This window comes from Corvus hawaiiensis, chromosome 10 (assembly GCF_020740725.1).
Source record: "Corvus hawaiiensis isolate bCorHaw1 chromosome 10, bCorHaw1.pri.cur, whole genome shotgun sequence".
NCBI classification, from domain to species: Eukaryota; Metazoa; Chordata; class Aves; order Passeriformes; family Corvidae; genus Corvus; species Corvus hawaiiensis.
Genome location: NC_063222.1, coordinates 12241906 through 12260383, shown reverse-complemented (window position 1 = coordinate 12260383; position 18478 = coordinate 12241906). Strand labels below are relative to the sequence as shown.

At 39.5% G+C, this 18478-nt stretch overlaps 1 protein-coding gene across 7 annotated transcripts in view; it reads right to left on the bottom strand.

The window, feature by feature from the left end:
• The window catches only part of RHBDD1 (rhomboid domain containing 1), a 28742-nt gene extending 20544 nt beyond the window's left edge, over window positions 1–8198 (bottom strand). For 2 of the 7 annotated variants that reach the window (XM_048314763.1, XM_048314764.1), the window contains exons 1-4: window positions 7402–8133; window positions 3181–3335; window positions 1832–2349; window positions 247–379 (exon numbers count right to left, since the gene is read on the bottom strand). In XM_048314763.1, coding sequence (XP_048170720.1) covers window positions 247–379; window positions 1832–2264 — 566 coding nt within the window. In that variant the 5' untranslated portion in view covers window positions 2265–2349; window positions 3181–3335; window positions 7402–8133. Of the gene's footprint in view, window positions 1–246; window positions 380–1831; window positions 2350–3180; window positions 3336–7401; window positions 8134–8157 lie in introns of those variants that run through there. The other 5 variants (XM_048314758.1, XM_048314760.1, XM_048314761.1 and 2 more) reach the window with 5 other exon arrangements.
• Between the last annotated feature and the right edge of the window lie 10280 nt (window positions 8199–18478).

Genomic DNA, 18478 nt, shown 5'->3' with positions numbered 1-18478 from the left:
CCTTTTCCTTGTCCACCAGCTTTTGTTATCTTCCCTCTAATACTCAGTTACACCTTCTGGGAACAGTATTTCAGATTTTTATTTTGAGATGTACTCAAAGTAGAGGTTTTTAAGGAAAAAGCAGACTGCAGCCCTAACATTGCACTGGGATACCAGCTAACACTACTCACACTTCGTGATACATTTCAAACTACTCCAGGCAGCCCAAATCTCTTCTCCTTTCTTTGAAATATTAAATGCACTTACCCTGGGGAGATTAAGTGAATAGCCACCAGCTCCACCCAACAAGCATATTTACTGGATATCGGCAATCCAAAGACACTGCTAACTCTTCCTGGATTATAATGGTTGTTTAGAACTTTCAAAGCAAATAAGACTCCTGCAAACAAGAAGAAATCACATGAAGAGAAAAGTACTTGTGCACAAATAATAAAGAAACGCAAACAATTTGAAGTACCCTGAAGTTTCAAAGCACCATGAAGCATACTACTGCATGCCAGAACAACAGTTCTGTTTTTTCAGTGACTTAAAAAAAAAAGGATATAAAAATTACGCATTTGTGTAACAGCCGAATCTAAGCTGCTTTTTAGTGTGCCTGCTCACTGTTGCTATTCAGGTATTCAAAACTATACAAACAATTCAAAAGGGGAGTTCTAGTGGAAATAATTGACTAAATTAGTGAACTCAAAAAATGTTCTGTGAGTTGAGGAAAGCCACTACTGAAAACCAAAGATTTGTAAAGCTCAACAGTAGGTTCAAATTCTGAATTAATGGAAAATCATCTTACACACACTTCAGAATCACTTGGTTCTGAAAAAAAAGTAAATAAATCACCTTTAACCACAGTAAACAATCATTGATATTTAACTGACTGCAACTGTTTTATCATGCAACCACCAGCTGATATGACGGAATGAATTCAGAGAACTTACTGGAAGTACTATGAAAAAGTTCCTCTAAAGAGAAAGCTCACAGTGGTCTGAAAAAATCTTGGAAAAATGAACAAGTAGAAGTCTTGGCATGGACACTTCGAGACTGGCACAGGCAGCCGAACCCTTCAAGGAAAGATTTTGCACTCAGGGACTCTACAGCCCCCAGAAAGGCTGATACTAGAACTGGACACATCTTGTTACCAAAGGGGGGTGACCAGAAAATATCTGGAGGTCCAGAAGAGCAACTCCCAGGATGTTCCAACTCATACCAACCAGAATATCACAAGGAATCCTCAGAGGTGCTGAAGCAGCTTTTTTAGAAGCTGAAAAAGAGGGCTTGCCTTCTAAGGCTAGGTCCCACCGACAGCAAGGAAATCCCCTACTTGTCCAGGAAAGCAGTATCCACTTTTCCACTTGACTGCAGACTTTTGTAAAGAGAAGGAGTTTACTGACTTGAAACTGATCTCCTAAAGAAGACAATCAGGTTTTTGAATGTCGCTATCAGAAGCAAAACTAAGGGAGTCTCTCCAAAGACAGGCACGAGTAATTTTAAACTAACAGGCTTTTCTAGAAGCCACCTGATGAGCATTACTGACATCAGAAAATTCAGAGTTCAGACTTCAATTAACCAGTGATATTACACAGAAAACACAATTATACCAGGATGATGATATTTTCATGTTCTCAGGTAAAGTCCCTGTCAGTCACAAGAACATGAAATGAGTATATGCCTTAATGAGAGTATATGCCTTAAATTGAAAAATAGGATAACCTTACTGACATGACAATCATACATACAGATGTACACATATCCACTTTCTACAATTAACAATTATTGTTATATAGCAACTATACATACTAATTTTACATATGTAAATTGGACCAACCCTCTGTCTTACCTGAAAAACCTACTCCACAATTCATTTCATAGGAAGGATCATCCAGAATTACCACAAGCAGGAGTTCCAGCACCATATAAACTACTCCAATCAGTACTGAAAATACTGCAATTATGTAGGCAAACCATATGCTCTTAAGCTTTCTTTCCAGCATTATGCCCTTCCAAAGCATGGAAATCATGTTATAATACAAATGCCAATCATCTGCATGGTGGAAAGGAGCAAGCAGCAAACGCTGCCAGTTCTTTCTGTGGACAGCTTCATTTACACTGAGACACACTTCAGACAGTGGCCTCACAGGATTCAGAAAGAGAAAAATATTCAGTACAAGTACCCCAAGAGTAACACAAGGAATGTTCTGGAGTCCAACTTGAGAAATTTGATAAAGCAGCAAAAGCAGTCCAGCACTGACTCCTCTCTGCCTTCGTTCCATTATTACTTCTTATTCAAATAAAAGTGAAGATTATTCCGATTTCCAGTCTTCTGCTCAATTCAAAACCATGCAAGTTTTGGAAATTCTGAAAGAAAGAAGGTAACTTGTTATATACATATAGGGGTGTTTTAAAGCTCATCACTGTTTTTGGGTTTTTTTAAACACAAAAAAATTCATCAAGGTAACCAGCTGAGACCTTTTATATATCAGAACAAAAATTCAAGTGAGGAAAAAAAAATCAGAATTTGTAAACTTACATAAAACACAAAAAAGGAGATTTATACAGATAATGCAGGCAAACATTGTGAGAAAAAGCAGTCTGCAACCTCTCTTTCACATCCCTGGACAGGCTTTACTTAATCCATAAAGTACCTGGGTGTTCTAAACATGTTCTCATTAATCCTGATTCATTCAATAATTAAAATTCCATGAAGGAAAACAGTTTCAAATTCTACTCTAGAGTCTCCGTTTCCAGGATTCCTATCTTTGCTACATATTTCAATTTTTTTAATGATATTTTTCCAACTTTTACAAATATTCAAAACAAGCTAAGCTTGAAAACTAAGTTACGATTTCAAAAAAGTAACAGAGACGCAGCTAAGTACTCCTACATGCAGTTTGAAAATTGTTACTGCTTTCCTAGGGATTAGGATAAAGACTTCAGTTTAGAAGTATGTGATGGAGAAAAGAAAACCATAGAAGGAAATCATATACAAAATCAGCATATAAAATTTAAAGAGTTATGACAAAATTTTCATCTCTGCTTTATTTATGCCAGTAAAAAATGGGATTAAAGAGAGCTACAGAAATAGATCAGGCTAGAAACGGAGTTACTCTGACAGGAACTGACAAGGGAGGAAGCTGCACAGGACAACACAGCACAGGGGAACGTGGAGTTTCCAGAGCATGGAACCACCTGTGGAAGACGGGAAGAGACGCAAGATTTCAAGCAGGTTCCAAGGGCTACCCCAACTTGGCCAGTCCTACTTTTACTTCTGGAAACTCTGCAAGGTGGCCCAACAACAGCACAGCCTCTCCTCCCCTCCAGTGTGCCCCTTCTTTGCAGAACTACTGAAGATACACAACACATTATTCCACGTTAAGTATCAGTTATGTAGAACCAGCAAAACACAGTTACTCTTCAAAACTTTGCCAGCAGGTTTCAAATGAAACCACCTGAAATATTGAGATATATACAAAATTCTCAACACCCCATTAACCTTCTTTATCACTATACACAAAATAGTTAAAATTGATAATATATTCATTTTTTATTTAAATGCCTTTCCAATTCATCATATGAAATGATTCCTCTTCAGCTTTTTTATTAGATAAACAAGCAACAATCTAATTCTTCTAGAGGACAGGAGGAAAAACCAGACATTTATAAAGGACAGCTCAAGATGCAAAATTTAACTTTCCCCTATGTCTGTCAGGATTTACTAAGTTTCACATTTCTATAGACTATTGCTATGCCTGCGAACACTTTACTGAACATTTTTACTTAGGTATTCAGAATATTCTTAATAATTTGATTCAGTTGCATTTCATGAAGTCAGCGAGCACATGGAAAAGAAGGAAAGCACCTCTGGATGATGTTACCCTGTAACAGCAAAAGGACCTGAGAGACCAGGATAGGGTGGAACATCAAAGACAACAAGGTAGTGGCCAGCCTACCTTCTCTGCTTATCCTGAAGTGAGAGGAGCATGTAGCTCCATGCTAGTTCACACACAGAATTAATTAATGTCACTTCCTATAGTTAAGTATTCTAGTCTCTGCATTTCTCCTTAAATCACATTCATGCTTATTGTAGCAATTTAAGAGAAGAAAAAAACAACCTAGTTGGTTTTTTTTATCCTCAAAACAACTGCAGTAAACCAGAATGCATGTAAAATGTATTTGCTACATTACAATGAAAGTCACTGCATTTTTCCCACGTTATTATCATGGAGATGCTGCATAATGTCTGAGCCTTGTCCAAAACAGAGTGAAAACACCAGAAATGTACTTTATACCAGGCCTCTTGAACATATAACTGCCTTCCAAACCCAGTTTCAAATGATCACAATTTAACTCCAGAGACCACAGCTGTAGCCCCCACAAAGCTTAAATGAACCAACCTGTTAAAGTGTTAATTGGTCATTGCGGATAATTAACATTGTCAGTCTTTGACTTTAAAGTCAACATTAAAAAAAAACCCAAACCCTTAGTTAATCACAAGTTTAATCAATGTCATTCCTTTTTTTCCACACTACTTGCTCTGGTATCAGGCAGACCAACACCCCCAAATATTCTTATAGTCTTCTGCCCAGACCTCTGGCTTTTCTTGTACCGCTGACACAGTTACACCTTTTTCATCACAAAACAGTCGACACAAAAACTGCTAGAATTTAAAAGTGAACATCCTTTAAATGCAAGTTATGTGGAAACCTCAAAATCTTGCCATACCGTTTTGTTCAAATTGCCATATAGTCTTGTGTTTTAAAGCTTCCATCTCTGCTTCTGATACTCTTAAATTTCCAATTTAAGTACTTATAACACCCATGCACCCAAAAAAAGAAACCCTCATCCAGCACATATCCAGACAATAATCATGGAACAGGGCTGGGAATGCTTTCCACCATGATTACAACAGTGCTAGTTATCATAAACCATTCCCATTACTGGGAGCAATCAAAAATGTCAGCCAAAACACATTATGTGTTTGAGTTGAAAGGAAAAAGATATAAAAAGATATATATAGTTATTTGAGAGCCTTTAGGAATGCAACTCCCTTAAAACACACAGAGCTTTTAACTGTTTGAACATTCCTCCTCAGCCTCTACTCTGTTTATTAGAGTTGAATGAGGCTTGAAAGAATGAAGCACTTTTTCCTTTCTCTTTTTTTTTGAAAACATGCCACCCACTTAAAAATGTACAAATTTCCAGAATAGACTTGAAATGGACATTTGTCCTGCATCCAGGATGCCACGTGTCTGCATTTTTGTCACCTACTCAAAATAAATATCTGAACTAAATATTCTTGGAATTTGTTTGTTTGTTTTGTACTAACCAAGTAAAAAGTATTTAAACTTTTTACTGTGACAACCCCCCTCACTCACTTGGCAACCATAAAATATTATGACTTCGCATTACTAAAAAACTCATGTAATAAAGTAAATATTTTAGTAAATACCAGTTAAAATGAAATGTCCTACTCTCTTTTCCTATAGCTGTAATTTCAATTTAGAGGAAAAGAATCTCCCTGTACCCTTGCTCCCCCCAAAACAGACATAACCACCCTGAAATTTTGATTTATTTTTATGCAAAATCAAGTACACTCTGGAAATAAAATTGCGCATTCAGCCTACACATCCAGATTAGAGCTAAACTAATATCAAAACCACTTGAAACATAAAGGGTGAGTATCAGATCCTAAGGACAAACCATTCCACAATACAGATAAGCCTCAACAGGCCCACACTACTTGTCTGTGAAGATACCAGTCTCAGGACACAAAGGCTTCTCCCGGTAAAGACAGAAACTGTTTTTAGGGCAAAAGAGGAGGGCAAAGGAAGCAGGAGCAAACTGTAAACACTTTTACTGTGGCCCTCAGACTTTGGAAGGGGGTGAGGAAAAGGACCAAGGGGAAAAAAAAAAAAACAATGCAAGGAAAAAAAACCCTAAAAATCTGAAACATAATGAATCATCCTGTTTATATTTAATAAGTATGCAAGGACAAGGTCAGCTGCAAGCTGTCAGCCACAACAAGCTCTGAAATGTACAGTAAATTACATAGTTCATAACAAAGAGAAGGTTCTGACTTAAATTATAAAATTAATTACTTCATAAAGAACAACTTCTGGATTCATCTAAAGGGCTTTCCTTCACAAAGGAATACTGAATGGTGAACTGAAAAGACACAGCATTTCAGAATTTGGTGAGAGAAGTCACCCATCTATAATAAAAATGTTTTAAAACTATTTAAGTCAATAACTCCCTTGCTGAGACAATACAAAGTTAAATATCAATGTTAAATGACCTCATAAATGGCTAGATCACAGTCTTTTTTTTATTATGCAACATTTTAAATTTCATTCAAAGTTTTCTGTTAGAATAGAGAAGTTCTTCTGTGTCTTATATCTGCTTCAGCATGAAAACTGAAAATCTTTTACAGATTTTTAATCCTCTTAACCACCACTAAAAGAGGAAGTCCTTAACAAAATAAGCTTTTAAACTAAGAACTTCAATTTAAAACTAAAAATGTGTTCTGAAGGGCATAACAATTACTACCCACAATAAAATATACACATGTTAAACAATACATGCCAAGAATCATTTTGGCCACTTTATCCCAAAATAAATGAGACAGCTTTCACAGGAAAGAACCCAAGGGACTAGGTCCAATCTCTCTCATAACAGACAATAATTAGTAACCGCCTCTCAAAACACCAGGATACATCTACACTAATTGAAGTTGAAGAAGTAAAGTAGTCATAAATATTTAATATATCACTGTACTTGTAAAGGTAAGGGGATGTCACAGCTTAAAATAAAAATACATCAAAACAACAGTGAACTTCAGATTAGGCCACAGACGAGTTTTAACTTCACAGACGTTTAATTCTAATTAAGGTCATGGATTTGGGTTTTGGTTGGGGTTTGTTTTTTGGTTTTTTTCCATTTGATTGCAATTGTTACACTCGTATAATTGTAGAAGAGCATCCTCCTTTATCTTAAGAATTTTGTAATATTATTAAAAATGAAACCATCAAAGATTGCCTGACTCCACTTCAGAAGTGCGAAGCACAACAACTTTACAATTTTAGCATTCCTTGGTAGATTTGAGGGAAAATTTGTCTGCAGTGTGTAGGAGAAAGGAAGAACGGGAAACTTACTTTTTGAAGAAATCCATTTTAAATAATATTGGTTAAATCTACAAACAATTCAGAAACATATGTTTTCTAGTATTAGTGTTATACTACTGTTGTTAACACCTCCAATCTATGCCAGTAAAAAAAAAAAAACCAAACAGTTCCAGGAAGAACATCACTGTGCTATTTCAGGAAATCAAACCAGCTCAGGTATTGTTAATTACATTTTATAGATACCCGAATTACTTAAACTTGGTGTTTTAACAGCTGTAAGAAAGCTTACCAAATACAGCCAAGATACACTTGCCATTGCCTCTTCTTTGATACAGGTGCAAGTTATTTGCAGTTTTTGGGGGTAGGTTTTTTTGTTTCGTAGTTTTAACAAAGGAAGGGATATAGTTCTGGCCAGTTATTGATTTTTTTTTTTTTTAAAAGTTATTTACAGAATTTGTAAAAAATACCGCTTTAGAAAATGGGGTAAATGAAAGCAACAAACCCAAACTGCGGAGGCTGTGAGGAGCACAGCACATGTGCGGGTGTGGCTGCGGATAAGCCCCGCGGGTTCCCGACACCCGGCTGCTCCTGCGCACCGAGAGCGCTCCCACGAACGGAGTCCCACAGGCACAAGGGTGAGTATGCGTACAAAAATAACGGCTGTGAAACCGTGAAATATTGGGGATTCGACTTCTGCGGCCGCTTCACTTCCGTAATTCCCACCACCACTCCTTGCAGCGGCGGGGAACGAGCTAAGCTCTGCGGAGGAAAACTTCCTACAGAGCGCACCTTGCGGGCAGCTGACCCAGCCCAGACCCCACCTGCTGGGGCTTGCACTGGGCACCCCCGGCTCAGCAGGGCGGCCCTCCCCGGGCGTGGGCCGCGCCCCTCACGGCCGGGGGGCCGCTCTCCGCCGGGAGGAGGCGGCAAAGGCAAGAGAGGAGGAGAGCAGAATGGGAGAGCACGGCAGGAGGAGGAGCCGCCGCGCAGGGACGGGGAGGAGGTGGCGGCGGCGGCTCCAACGTGCCCCCCTCCCGGCACTCACGTTCTCCGGCGGCGGCAGCACCCGGGCCCTCCCGCTGCCCCACGTGACCCGCGGCCGCCACTCCGCGGCGAGGGGAGCGGCCCCGGCCCCGCCCCGGGAAACGCACCGCGCCTGCGCCGGGGCCGCCGCGCCGCCAGGGGCGCTGTGCGCGGGCGGGCTGAGGGCTGGGGCGGTGTCTGGGGGCGGGCGTCGGTCCCGGGCGCTGCCCACTGTTAAAATACATAATCAGATTTCTTTTGAAAGCGTTTTACTGCACATGCAAAACAGTAACTAGTTCTGTAGGTTTTATAGTTTGAGGACTTTTTTGCAAGCGTTAAAAGTAGTTAGATAAAGATACGGCAGAATCACAGAATCAACAAGGTTGGGAAAGACCTCAGAGATCATCAAATCCAATCTATGACTAAACACTACTGTGTTAAACAGACCGTGGCACTCAGTGCCACATCCAGTCTTTTGTTAAACACCTCCAGGGTCGGTGACTCCATCTCCCTGGGCAGCCCATTCCACTGTCTAATCACCCTTTCTGTTAAGAATTTCATCCTACTGTCTAACCTAAACCTCCCCTGGAGCAGCTAAGAACTATTAGTTTCACTTGTGAGAAGTACTAGTCACTGGTGTCACTGTATTATTCCCCAAATTTGACACAGATATCCAGACTGTGAGCTTTGTTACTAATATTCAGTGGGGAATACAGTGAGCAAATTATAAATGCCTGAAATAATAGGTTCTCATAGAAATGTTGGCAAGCTGATCGTGCAAATATGGGACTAGAAAGGAATCATACAAAACCCATAGCCAAAGCTACATGTAAATGGCCTGATTTTGCTGTCATTTATGTGGCACTCAGGTTTCATAGAACATTTTGGCAACTCGTACAAGTATGTCATAGAACTTATAAGAGAATTGCATTCTGGCCTTCCAAAAACAGCACACAGCTCAGAGGACTGGCAGGCATGAAAGGGGCTGAATTCCTAGAAATAGGGTGGAGATCAAGTTAAAGGAGCAGGCTTTGCCAAAACAAGCAACTTCAGCATAGTCCTCGCTTCCAAGAATGAACAGAAGCCAAAAGAGGCGGGCAAGGCTCAGTGTGTGCCACCATTTAGACGTGTTACCTTAAGCTCCTTACTTTTGGCACATTTAGATCTGTTACCTCAATTAATGCTAATCATAATAATTCATAGAAATCACAGGATGTGGGAGTTAAAAGTGCCTGAACTGATAGATTTTCTATCATACACCGGGTTTACTATAGTTGGCACTATTTCCTGTAACAGTATACTCCATTTTCAGGCAATCATAATTCAGTCCATAATTCTTAAAGATGCCATATTTATTGCCTGAATACAGACCCCGATCTTATTACTGGATGTACAAGTCCTGAGGTTGTGGTTCCTTTCTGGGACCTAGAAGATCGTAGTTCCCTTTGTCGGTCAATCTGAGCAATCATATATTACTATTCCCTCTTTTCAGATCCGTAATGATATGGCAGGGATAACAAGTCACAGGAACAATGGGAAGCTAAGGAAATGAATAATGTGTTCTAGTGCTATAATTAATGGGCCACATATGTAGCTAAGTCTAAAAAAAACCCCCACCATTGTTCTTGTATTCTTTACCCAAGTGTGGGATTTTATACCCATTAAGTTTGTAAAAGTTGGGTTTTTTTCCTTGTTCTACACAAATTTTACTAAAATCCCACCAGATCTTCTGGATTACTTTATACTTAAATAAGTATCTGGTTAGAAGGAAAAAGAAACACCTGCTTCTCTCTTTCTTTAATCTCATGCCACCATTCATCTCATGGATTTCTTGTACTTTTTTGTCTGAATTGTTAATTTTTCTTACCAATAAAATTGAATGAAATGAGAAACACTGTTCACATATTACAACTTTTTTTTTTTTGACAAATTCTAAATTTTATATGCGTGTGTCATGCGAGCTATTACTCAGCTTTCCTCAACTTGAAAAATGTTCTTGGGTAAGAATAACTGAAGGCCTGACACATAAAAGGTTGGTTGAATTAATGTGAGACAATATCCCTTTCCATTTAAGCAACTATTAACAGTATAGCTTCTGTTTCCTGGTTATATCTGGCCTGATTAGAAAGAGAATTCAATACTTGGAAAGAAAATAAAGAAGAAAAAACCAAAAACATCATTTTCATAACCTGTGTACTCTTGGTACAGGAGTGACGCATATGGTTAGCACTGCTTACGCCTTACTGCTAACTATATAATCCATGTAAATATTTATCATACAGCTATTATCAGTGTAAACATACAGCTTAGTCATATGTTGACCCATAATGAAAAAGTGACATTGAGATCTTTGCTTAATAGCACAAGGTTTAAACATGTTTTAGAAGCACTAGAGCAGATCTTAGAATACTCACTTTTTCTGAGGTTTGTACTGAGGCTTTTCAACATGTAACAATTGCAAAGGAACATCCTGCTATGAATTCATGGATGCAAATTAAATCCATATCTGAAGGATATTTTTCTAATTAATGCTGGGAATCTGATAGCAACACATTTGAAACACTGTTTATGTTAATCTTGAAGAAACTAGTTATGACTAGCCTGCAAATATAAGAATGTCGTAGTATAGTTATGGTAAAGGTACTGTGGCTTTCGTAGACTGTCAGTACATGACAGTGCTTACAAACAGCAGAAGAGAGAAGCAGTAACCCAGAATTTGATACACCGAATATTATGAGTCTGTCAGAAAATTAACAAAATACAGATGATCAAAGGATCAGTTTAAACATGTTACTAGTTTATATACAGCTGTTGTACCACTGCTGCCATTCTGGTTCTGAAAACAACATAATGACTTGGAAACTGTGGAGACAAGCCCTTCTGAGAGGGACAGATGGAAATAAGATCTGATAGTGCATGTTTTGTATGAATTCAGGGCTTACTCTTTCAGAGTTTGATCTGACATTAACTCTGTTTTTACTATGTAGTCCACCTCTACTAACTTCTCCTTTGCTGGCAGCTTATTTTCTCCAGTTCAGCTGCCAGCATCACTAACACAGTAACTTTATAATACAATGTAGACAAATGGAGGGAAAAATAGAATCCTTTCTCTCCAACTTATAGAGATAAAATGGAATATATCCTGGAGGTTCTTGATTTGTTCATATAGACTCCCAGAAGACATAGATGAAACAACCAAATGGAAACTAAAGGAGTGTCTTCATTAATGTGGGCTGGAAGAAACAGACCAAGATCAAAAAGGTTTCCCAACACTTACAGCCAAAGGCATCTGATCAGATGATCAGCCACCTCCTGCTTATCCAGATACTCCATGAGACACTTCAGTTAAGCCAAAGCATTTTGAAAAAGCTCAAAAGCCTGAGCTGTTGTATGTAACCAGAAGAGAAATGAGTAGACTAAAAGGCAGTGTTAAGGGAATGAATGTGTGAACTATGCCAAAGAAGATGGTACCAGGCAATCCTTCTACACAGCTGAAGGGCTTTCTAAAAAAGGTATCAAAAGCAGAGAGAATATAACGGGACATCACTGATGAAACAAACTACAATGTAAAAAGTTATTTGGTATGAAGTAACAAAAGAGTAACCTTCTGTCTTCTAAAGCTGATTTTAAAAGTTGTATATGCAAACATTTATCTTCATTTTGCTTGACCACAGGAATAGGAGTCAAGAAGTTATTACTCATGATAATACTGTAGGCAGAAAATATTCTGTTGAATATAGTTTTTTTTTTCAGTGGCAGCATAATTTACATCTCATCATTCACAGCTTATAAAAATCATGAAGTTAAAGTATATTCTGCTGCTGGCAGGGAATTTTTCTTAATACTCTAGCTGTGAAAATTTTGTGATTATTTCCCATTTCTATAAAGCATTCACATAATGCTTTCCGTTGTGGAAACATGGGTTTTGTTCCAATTTTTTATGAAATTTGAACTACTTTATAACAAGGATGTGTCAGTATTCTGGTGGCATTTGTGTGCTCCATTGGCCTGCAGGATGCCAGGACAGTGGAAGTAATGAAGAGATGAAATGTCGATTTACTGTACTCTCAGGTTCCCAGCTCTCAAACTTGGGCTAATCCAGAGGCAATACCAGAGGGCTTCATTTGGCACTCCTTGTAAAGAAGGGTTTGTCAAAGATAGTACAGTAATTTCACCGGAAATTACATTTAAGCCCCTTCTTGGAAGTCTTTTCTTGCTCTACATTTTCTTTTGGATATATGAGTAGAATTCAGGCTCTGCATGTTTTTGGCTTTTATGCTAACCTTGGTCCTACATTGTATGTGCTCACTAGCCTGACTCTTGTCCCCTGCAGAGAAGCTGAGAGGCAGAGGCAGGGGTGAGGAAGCATTTGGAAGAGGGGCTGATACCAGCAGAAGACTGCTTCAAAAAATTTGCTTCACAATTTGGTCTTTTTATTTCTGTTTTCATAAAAAGAGGGAAGCTTTATTTGCCTTGGAAGTTTGAATTCCAGAAGTAGTGAGGAGACATAGTACGCAATAATTTTAATAATATCCATAATATTGAAGTGGACACTGATTATTTGTTTGGGGGTTTTGTTTGTTTGTTTGGTTTCAACTTCCTAAAGCTGTCTTTAACATATTAAGTTTTATTTAACAAAACTAAGCCTAATGAAGGCATCTGTAACAGCTCAGAGTGCATTGATGGGCCTTAATTAGGTCTTAATAGGCCCTGACCAGCCTCATCTGGGTCCCCGCAGCCACACTCCCTGCCCATGGGCCCAGAGCCCCATTTAAGGTCAGCCCGAGGGCTGTGGTTGTTCCTGAGCAGGCTTGGATTGGGGTTGGTTTCTAGCTATTTCTTGGTTATGGGCTGTTGGCTGATGGTTCTGTCTTCAAACAGCTCCATCTAAGTACAATGCCTGGTTTTGACTTCCTGCCCTTGCCTCTGCCTCAGCAGTTTTTATGGGCTGCCTTGTGTTTTGGACTCTTGGCTGAAACAGCTGTTGCCCATGGACCTTCCCTGCTCCTTGCTCAGGTACCTTGGGGCTGGGTCCCCTTCACTCTGGAACAACCCAGAGTAAGGAAGGGGCAAATACAGTATTTAAGGCAGGGTATCTGACAGTGGCAATTCAAAGCTGGTAAATTCTACTGAAGCATTACTTTCACTTTTTTCATTATTGGTTTTTACAATGTTCAGTAGAAATTACAAGGCTGCTGTAGAAAGCAGTAAACTAAAATACATGATGAGCAAATTGGGTTTTTGAAGCACTTAAGCATTCTTAGTGTAGAAAATACTGTATGAGTTATAATCAAACTACATAAAACTACTGACTATCACCAAACCCGAGAGCTTATAGTTTGTAGCTGAGTGTTACTCAGGTTCATCTCAGGAGAAATTTCACTCTAACCTGATAAAGCAGAATTTTCTGGCAAATACAATGTATTATGTTTGGTCAGCTAGTATAGGTGGGAAAAGCAGACAAGCTTTCAGGAGCACAATGCTTTATTCAGATCTGAAATAGAAGCAGTGGTCTTCAAAGCTCAATAAAAAGGGAGGTGCATTTTTTTTTTTTTTTTTAAACTGCCTTTAGAGCACTGGAACCTACCTGAAGCAGCTGGTGGAAATAACTGGTGAGCCTGCTGGGGATGATGCTTTTTGCTGTGTATGTATAGGAAATAAGGCTTAGTCTTTAGCTTAGTTTTGAATAGCAGCTTTCATCTCTGTTTTTGGATAGTGCTGCTGTGGCCAAGATGATTACCTCAGGACAAAGACAGATGTGGTGTTTTTTGTTGGACCAAGAAATAGAGGTGGAAGCCTTCCTTCAGACCTGGAGCAGCAGAAGGAGATGGCTTCATGCTGTCCTCCCGTGACTGCTTGTCGTGATATGCAGCTGAGAAATGCTCTGATACGGTGCACTTACTGAGCAAAGAGCTGCAACAGGTTGCTGTCTTACTACTCCAGTTTATTTTTTACTTTACTGAAGATGATTGCCTGTCAGTCGTCTGCTGATAGAGCTTTCTAATCTTCTTTAAAGAAAATCAGCGAGGTGCTTGGGATCGGTTTGAGGCTGTCTCCAGGGGCTGGGTGGGGCTGGAGCAGGCGGGCTTCACATCGTGCTCTTCTCATGCTGAGAGCCAGCACAGCTCCCAGCTAGAACAAGTAACACAGCCCCGGGCTGCCCTGTTCCACTAGCCATCTCCACTGCAGGAATCACACACTTCAAAGGCCACCCCTGGAAACAGAGCGGAGGTCGGGGCAGAGGCCTTGCAATTGGCAAGGTACGAGCACTGACAACGGCATAAAGATAATCCTCAGCCATCTGCAGGGATGTTTATGCTAACTTTCTAGGACTTGTTCAGGTTTCTGGGGATCTTCCAGCTTTCTAGGTAGAAGGGCAAGTTTTTCAACCATTAGTTAGATGAACCCTCCCACTTCCCAGAGTCAAAAGAATTCCCATGGGGATTGCCCTGGGGACCTCTTCCTTCTCTTTGAAAAACTTGTGAGTCTATTTGAAGCTTTTTCTTTCAGCAGCTCACTAATGTGCATTTCTGCTACCTGTCACATTTATTTTGATTATACATTCTGTGTTCAAATTTTGATCTGTTTCCAATGAGCTTGAGAAATACATTTTTTAATTACTTTCCTTGTTCTCTTTACTGGCTTTCCATATGTAATATAATGGTCTCTGGCAGCTTTCTGGCTTTTGGCACTGCAGAGTACCTAGATCAGTTACAACAAGGTGACTTGGCGTTCTGCGCAGCTGCCTGTGAGGATTTCAGCCAGGCCTTTGCTTGATTAATGAGCATTGGCCTATTCTTGAGATAAATTCATGCTGGATTTTGCCCAAGGGCTACAGAGTGGGCACTCCAGGGAATTTAGTGGAAGAAATATGTACTTGAAATGACTTTTCTTTGAGATCTGTTTACTTAATGATTGCTTGCTTGAAGGTAATACCACTGATAAGGAGGAAAAGCCAGTCAAAACTGTCAAGAGAAGAATATTCATTAGATTTTTTTTTTTCTCCTACTTGTGTATTACAGCCAGTCCTCTCTTGGAGGAAAGATCATATGGCATACCCTATGCTGGGCCAAGTCCCTGAGGTAGGTGGGAGCTCATGGGATGTTCGCTTGCATCTGCATGGTGCCTGTCAGCAGTGCCATTTGTACATCAAGGACTTGGCAGCGAGCAGTAGTCCCCCTCCTGCCCCTGCCAGAACTACTTTCCTTTGTGATGTCTGGCATATCCCTGTTGATATCAATCACCAATCAGGTGTATGAGCATGTTTTAGTTGATTTCCTAAAAATCAATGTGTGGCAATTTTACCTGCATGCTGCTCCCCTCAGTAACTTCTGAATCAACTGACCAGTTTCAGTCTCCTCCGCCAGAAGCGCGTGGGTTGCTTGTGGGCTGCAGCCCCACCACCTCCTGCAGCTACCATCCGTGGTCAGCCTGCCTGGTGAGGGGAGCTGCTCTGTGCTGCTGATGGGAATGGCTGGGGTGTGCTTGCCAGTCCTGGAGGTGAGCTCCAGTTCTGGAGACATGGTAGGATACCAGTTTGTTCTAAAGGGCCTGTCCAGCACTGCTGGGGCTGTGCAGCAGTAGGTTTGTGAGGAAACTTGTGACCTTTACCTACCCCTACCACGTGCTGTTTCTTTTCTAAACAGCAGGTCAAGCAGGGTTGGGTGGGAGACTTTGAAACCATTGGGTTGGAAATGGGAAGTAGGGAACATAGGGGGTAAACAAGTGTTGTGTATGGTATGTGCCAGGCAGCTGACAATACTATGATTAAACCTGATATTTAGACCAGGTAATCAGGGTTAATTTTTCTGCTATTCATCACTTATACATTTATAAGGAGTTGGACAACTGTTTTGATGCACCACTGGGGGATGGGTGTTGAAATACTCAGCAAAAAAAATCTGAGAATATAAACTATGCAATATTTGAGTGCTTCTGCTGCAGTATGAGAAGTGTTTCTCTGAAGGAATCATATGTGATTCTGCAAATCCCAGGTTCATTTGCCGAAGGAGAAGAAATAAATGGATATGTGCACAAAAAGTCAATGTACTGAAATGAAAAAGCAACAGAACACAAAACACAATATGTGTGTTTTTAGAGTATCTGTCAATCTAAAGTAATAAATAAGTAAACAGAACCTTTTTAATTCGTGCAAGTAAATCCCTTTCAGGGCTGAATTAACTAAAGCATATCCCTATGAAATAACTCTCATTATATAAACCAGTGTGCTGATGGATTACTGATTTTGCAGCCAAAAAACCTCACTGCCATAGGTGTGAAGTTTCCTGATCATCTAATAAATTGATAACTTTGAAGCCTAGTTGTGACAATTTAAATGTCATCACTATTAAACAAGTTGCCAAAATGCAAACAACCATCCTAAGTCATTAAAATGTAATTATAAAGGACAGCTGGGTCTACTATCAATCTGGGCTGTGGGGACTCATAATGGGGAAAAATATGAAACTTTCACACAAACAGAATGAGATTGCTGTATGTGCCAACCCCAGCCTCTCAGGAAGCAGGGGAAATGTGTGTTCTGTGCATGCAGTTACTGGTGCTCATGGAAGGCTTGCATTGCTGAGATGGACATAGGAGTCAGTGGCAGTGTGACATCCATCAAATGTCTTCACTGTCTCTTTGCCATATATGAGGAGTCCTTTTGCTTATTGCCAGGGTCTGCTTTGCTAATGAGAGGCAGATAAACTGGGTGGCAGTTACAGTCTAGCAGAAATGACAGTGAAGTAGGACTAAATTTGCTCTAGTGTGGAATGGCAGCACAGGTGATGTAATTGCAGTTTGGAGAACCAGGTGGACTCTAAGTGATAATGAAGGCTTGCTTCTTGGCTTAGAGGAATAAAGGAAAAAGTGGCTATAAGGCTTTGCAGGCACAGACCTGATATGTTTATGAAAGCTGTGTTTAGTTATACTGATAACAAAGTTATTGAACTTTATTTTTTATGTTTATTATTTGTGTGATACTTTGATAAGGCCATGATGTGGGCAATGAGCCCAGTCCCTGCTCAAGACTCGTAGCTCCTGCTACATGTGATATAGCTCTAAATTCACATTGGTTTCAGCTCCATCCCAGTAGGTTCTATCTTTAATTCAGTGATGCAGCGTGCAGTTGAGATTTACTGCTGATATGCACCGTGGAAAGGGTGGAACAAGCTAGAACTGTGATACTGCTTCATCAAAATAGTAACCCCAAAAGGAGGCCCTGCAGTCTTTTGGTGTTTTATTTATATGCATTATGGAGCTACAACAGCTGCTAGATTCCATAATTAAGCCCCATTTTCCCTAAATGTGGTGGAAAGGGTAAAATAAGTGAGAAATGCTGATCACTGGTAAAACTCTAAAAGAAATCTCTTTTATGTATCTTGATGCATGCAATAACTCAAGTATTGGATAGCTTCTTTTTTTGAGGCTTTTACAAATCTGAATAGATTAAAAAATATGTATGAATGCTAGTGTATTGTTTGAAATAGGGGAATTCTTTTTTCTTGTATGTCAGCCTATAGGACATTCTTCTCAAAATAGAGTGCAAATAATTGCAAAGTGTGTTCTAACTGATTGGTGCTCCTAAAATATTTAGGTATCAAATTCATGAATCTTTTTTACTCCTGTGAAGTAAATTCTTGTGGTATCTTGGGGCATTCATTGTACTGAAAAACTTTTCATTTATTCTCACTGAGAAATGTCTGCTATTGCATATGGGTGTTCACAAACAATTAATTTCCTTCCTTTTGTGTACTTGGAAATGATCTAATAACTGGGTGTTCTGCTGTAATTATCTACCTTTCACTTTTGTAAATTGTAATTTTTGTTTGTTTTGTAACAAGAATCAGTTGGTATGGAGCTTAGAAAAACATTTAAGATTATGGACTGTTTCTAATGAACAGATTGTTTTCTGATGCAAATGGAAAGCCAAGTTGAGAGAGGTTTTTCTTTTTTTATGCAGAAGGATGCAGCCTCTCAACAGGCTTTGTCCTTATTTTTTGGCAGAATTGGACTGCCCTACTCAAAAGCATAAACAAGCCTCAGCCTATCAACAACAGAAATGGGACACCAACCTGCCAAATACAGGGAAATGAATAAATGGAAGAACAATAAAAGTCAGTAAAGTAGGAAATCTCATGTGGTGTGAATGATTTCCTATATAAGCAAGTTTTTTCTGCTGTTTCACACAGCTACACTAAGCATGAATAAATTTTGTCACCAATGCTGTTATGAAATCATGCAAATTTGAGAGATCACACTGGTTAATGGACAGAATGGTTATTTTGGAAGGAAAAATAAGCTTTCCTGCAATTTTCATTCACTATCTCCCAATGTGAGATGGC